At 55.9% G+C, this 4,138-nt stretch overlaps 1 protein-coding gene across 1 annotated transcript; it reads right to left on the reverse strand.

Moving 5' to 3' along the window:
* Window positions 1–1,388: 1,388 nt before the first annotated feature.
* Window positions 1,389–2,321, reverse strand: LOC131096372 (olfactory receptor 14A16-like). Its single transcript, XM_058044710.1, has one exon. The coding sequence runs from the start codon at window positions 2,319–2,321 to the stop codon at window positions 1,389–1,391; it is 933 nt and encodes a 310-aa protein (XP_057900693.1).
* Window positions 2,322–4,138: the final 1,817 nt, after the last annotated feature.

Genomic DNA, 4,138 nt, shown 5'->3' on the forward strand with positions numbered 1-4,138 from the left:
GGCAGAAAAGGACCTGCAGGGACTGATGGACAGCAGGCTGGACATGAGGCAGCAATGTGCCCAGGTGGCCAAGAAGGCCAAGGGCTCCTGGCCTGGATCAGGAATGGTGTAGCCAGCAGTAGCAGGGCAGTGATTCTTCCCCTCTGCTCAGCACTGGTTGGGCAGCACCTCAAGTGCTGTGTCCAGTTGTGGGCCCCCTGGGGTGGGCAATTAGAAGAAATGTGAAGCAGGGGGTATAAAGAAAGCAAATGCGAAGCAGAGGAAATGCTGAGGGCAGTTTGGGGGTGGCTGCCAGGCTGCCCTGGCTCTGAGCAACAGCATCTGCAGTGGGACAGGAAACTCCCAGCTGATGGGAACAAATCATCTGGCTGAGTGCAGAGGCCAGGACAAAGCTGAGTGGTTTCCCTCGTGTCCCCCAGCCCTTGCAGGCCCCAAGGGCTGATGGCATTTGTGCTCCTTCAGGTTCATGTCCCCACACCAACAGCATGGGGGTGCTCCCCCTGCTGTGTGCAATGCAAACAGGGGCTGCTGAGCCAGTGCTGCCGTGTCTGTGCCTGCAAGGATGGGGCACCTGTGTGAGCTGGGGGAGAGGCCAGGGCTGCAGAGGGGGGATGTTGTTGGCAGCTCCGTGAGGACACTCTGGGACACTGCCCTGCACTGTGGAGCGCACTGGGGATGGATCAGCCCCTGCTCTGCTGCTCCTTCCCGTCTGCCCCAGAGCCCTTGCAGAGCCCCAGCCATGCTGTTTGCCCCCAGCCTGCCCACGGCCAGCCTGGGGCTGCTCACAGGGCTTTTCTGTGCTGAGCATTGGCCTGGGTGTGTTCTTGAGAGAGCCTGGGCAAGGAGCCTGGAGCCTCCAAGGCTGAGGCCTCAGCGCTGCCCCAGCAGTGCCCATGGCCTGTCCCTGCTGCAGCCCTGGCACTGCCACCCCCAGGGCTGTGCCTGGCCCCGAGAGCACTCAGGCCCTGCAGCAACACCAGAGCCACCAGGGCAGTGGGGCAGGGCCACGGCAGCAGCACTGGCAACACCAAGTGCTGCTGCTGCTGGGCAAAGCTGCTGAGGAAGCCCTGATCAGCCCCCAGATCTGCACACAGACATTGCTGCTGCAGATCCACAGAAGGCAACTAAACGGCATCTCTGCAGAAAACTTGGCTGGGAGTTCCTTTAGTTCCTTAAAAACCCACCAAGGGAATAGCTCCTCATTGGCACAGTCTGTGACCACAGGGAAGGTGGAGAGAAATAAAATGAGAAATAGCAGAAAAAGGGACATTTCTCTGTGTAAATATGAAAAAAATAAAAACAACAGTAAAGAACCTCCAAAATTAAACCAAAAAGGAGTATCAAAGATGGCTTTTATTACAAGTGAGTTGCTCAAATTGACTAGAAGCTTAATGTTTCTGAAACCATCCCGTCATCAGTCTCCACACGGCAGCCTTGAGCTCCTGGTTCCTCAGGCTGTAGATGAGCGGGTTCAGGGCTGGAGGTACCACCGAGTACAGAAATGACAGGGCCAGATCCAGGGATGGAGAGGACATGGAGGGGGGCTTCAGGTAGGTAAAAAATGAAGTGCTGATGAAGAGGGTGACCACAGCCAGGTGAGGGAGGCAGGTGGAAAAGGCTTTGTGCCGTCCCTTCTCGGCAGGGATCCTCAGCACAGCCCTGAAGATCAGCACATAAGAGAAAACAATGAACACAAAACAGCCAAATGCTAAACACACACTAACAGCAATTAGCCCAAGTTCCCTGAAGTTGGACTGCGAGCAAGAGAGCTTGAGGATCTGTGGGATTTCACAGAAGAACTGGCCCAGGGCATTGCCATGGCACAGGGGCAGGGAAAATGTATTGGCTGTGTGCAGCAGAGCATTGAGAAAGGCACTGGCCCAGGCAGCTGCTGCCATGTGGGCACAAGCTCTGCTGCCCAGGAGAGTCCCATAGTGCAAGGGTTTGCAGATGGACACGTAGCGGTCATAGGACATAATGGTCAGGAGGTAAAGCTCTGCTGCAAAGAAGAAGAAAATCAGGAAGACCTGAGCAGCACATCCTGAGTAGGAGATGTCCCTGGTGTCCCAGAGGGAATTGTGCATGGCTTTGGGGACAGTGGTGCAGATGCAGCCCAGGTCACTGAGGGCCAGGTTGAGCAGGAAGAAGAACATGGGCGTGTGCAGGTGGTGGCCGCAGGCTAGGGCGCTGATGATGAGGCCGTTGCCCAGGAGGGCAGCCAGGGAGATGGCCAGCAAGAGGCAGAAGTGCAGGAGCTGCAGCTGCCGTGTGTCTGCCAGTGCCAGCAGGAGGAAGTGCCTGATGGAGCTGCTGTTGCACATTTGTGCTGTCTTGGCATGGGGATCTGTAAAAAAAAGTACTCATGGAATAATTGGGTTTGGAGAGGACTTGAAATATCCCAGCACAGCCTGGGGGCACTTTCCCCCTACTGCCTGCTCAGGGTGCTGCTGCCTGGAGTTGTCCCTGCCAGCAGCTGCTTCTGTGTGCCCAAGGCTATGACCTGCCAGTGCTGCCAGAGCCCAGCCCAGCCCTGGGGGCTCAGCTCTGCCCTGCAGAACCCTCCCAGCTCTTGCACTGCCCAGGGGCAGCTCTGGCTCTGCAGGCTCTGATGGCAACGTCAGAGCAACCCTGAGGAGACTGGAAAAGTGACAGGGATGCTGCCTGTGATGGGCCCTGTGCTGATTTTCGTCAGTGTCTGGTTTATTCACATCTGAGATAACTTCTTTTTTTTCTAAATGGGAACCGAGTGATTAATATCTGTGTGCAAGTTCCCATCCAGGTAACCCAGAGTAGTAGAATAAAAAGCATGATTTTCTCTTTTATGCAGCCCCTGCCTTGCTGTGCTCCCTGTATATTCTATTTGCAAATGTTCAGCAGATTAATGCCCTGCTGGGAGCTGTCATGAACAATGCAGCATCCACCCCACACAAGGAGAAAACTTCCAAGCTTGACCATCTGTCTCCTGCCACCCAGATCTTGTACCCCAGTGCTGGGAGCAGCTGCCAGGGCTGGCTGAGAGCTGTCCCTGGCAGGCAGCAGAGTCCCTGCCCCAGCACAGCGCCCTGGGCTGCAGGACCCTGCTCTGCATGACAGCCGTGGGCACCCCTGGCTGCTCTGCACAAGAGACAATCAGAGAATGTATTCACAGGGTCGGTGGGCATTGGGATGTTCCAGCTTTAGGAGATGGCTCCAGGAGCTGCAGCTGCATTGTCCTGCAGCCAGAGGTTCCTGTGCCAAGGGCTGGCAGTGATTCTGCCCCAGGCACTTCTCAGCCCCTTCCCAGCCCTGACTGATTGAAGCTCTCTGTGCCTCTGTGCTGTGCCCGGGGTGGCTGCAGGCAGTGCCCCAGCCCTGCTGGGCTGGAGAAAAGCTGCTCATCAAGAGAAATGTGCTTTTGAAGCTCTTCTTGGTTACCAGGAGCTGCCTCTGTGCCAGGAGCCCAGCCCAGCTCAGCAGCACAGACACAGCACAAGGACATTAATGAGCCTCAGGGGCTTTGTGCTCAGGCCCTGAACATCAGTCCCTGAGAGGGAGCTGAAGAAACCTCTCCAGAACTCCAAGTCAGAATCCAACTCCAAAGTTTCTTGGACGTTTAATGGGTCCCACTGAGAAACACAACTGAGAAAGTGTCCCCAGGCCCCAGGCAGAGCAGAGAACTGGAGGCAGTGATGGCAGGTGGGGACAAAGAGAAAGCAAGTCTTGGTGCCCTGGGGAACAGCAGTGTCTGTGCCACCAAGGGCTGTGAGGAGACACCTTGTCCTGAGGCCCTGGGGCCTCCTGGCACAGCCGCAGCCAGGCTGGGCACTGTCAGCGCCTTGTCCTGCCCTCAGCATCCCCCTCAGCCCAAATCCCAGTGGCCTCAAGGATCTGCTGGAAGGAGTCCCTGGGGAGCCTTGCTCAGGAATGGCCCTGGGGGCTCCTGAATGCTCCCAGGGACTGCAGGTTTTTTAAAGACTTTGGGTTTGGCTTTTGCCTTGGAGTCTCTGAGAGGTTTGTGCAATCATGGCCTGCAATTATCTGCTTTAATTAGTCCCTGGAGAGGCTTTGTCAGTAACAACACTCATTGGGGCTCATTAGTACTTCAGTTTACTTAAGCTATTTTAAGGTACTCGGTGTTTCCCTTTTGATACTGAATCTG

This window comes from Melospiza georgiana, unplaced genomic scaffold (assembly GCF_028018845.1).
Source record: "Melospiza georgiana isolate bMelGeo1 unplaced genomic scaffold, bMelGeo1.pri scaffold_29, whole genome shotgun sequence".
Lineage (NCBI taxonomy): Eukaryota > Metazoa > Chordata > Aves > Passeriformes > Passerellidae > Melospiza > Melospiza georgiana.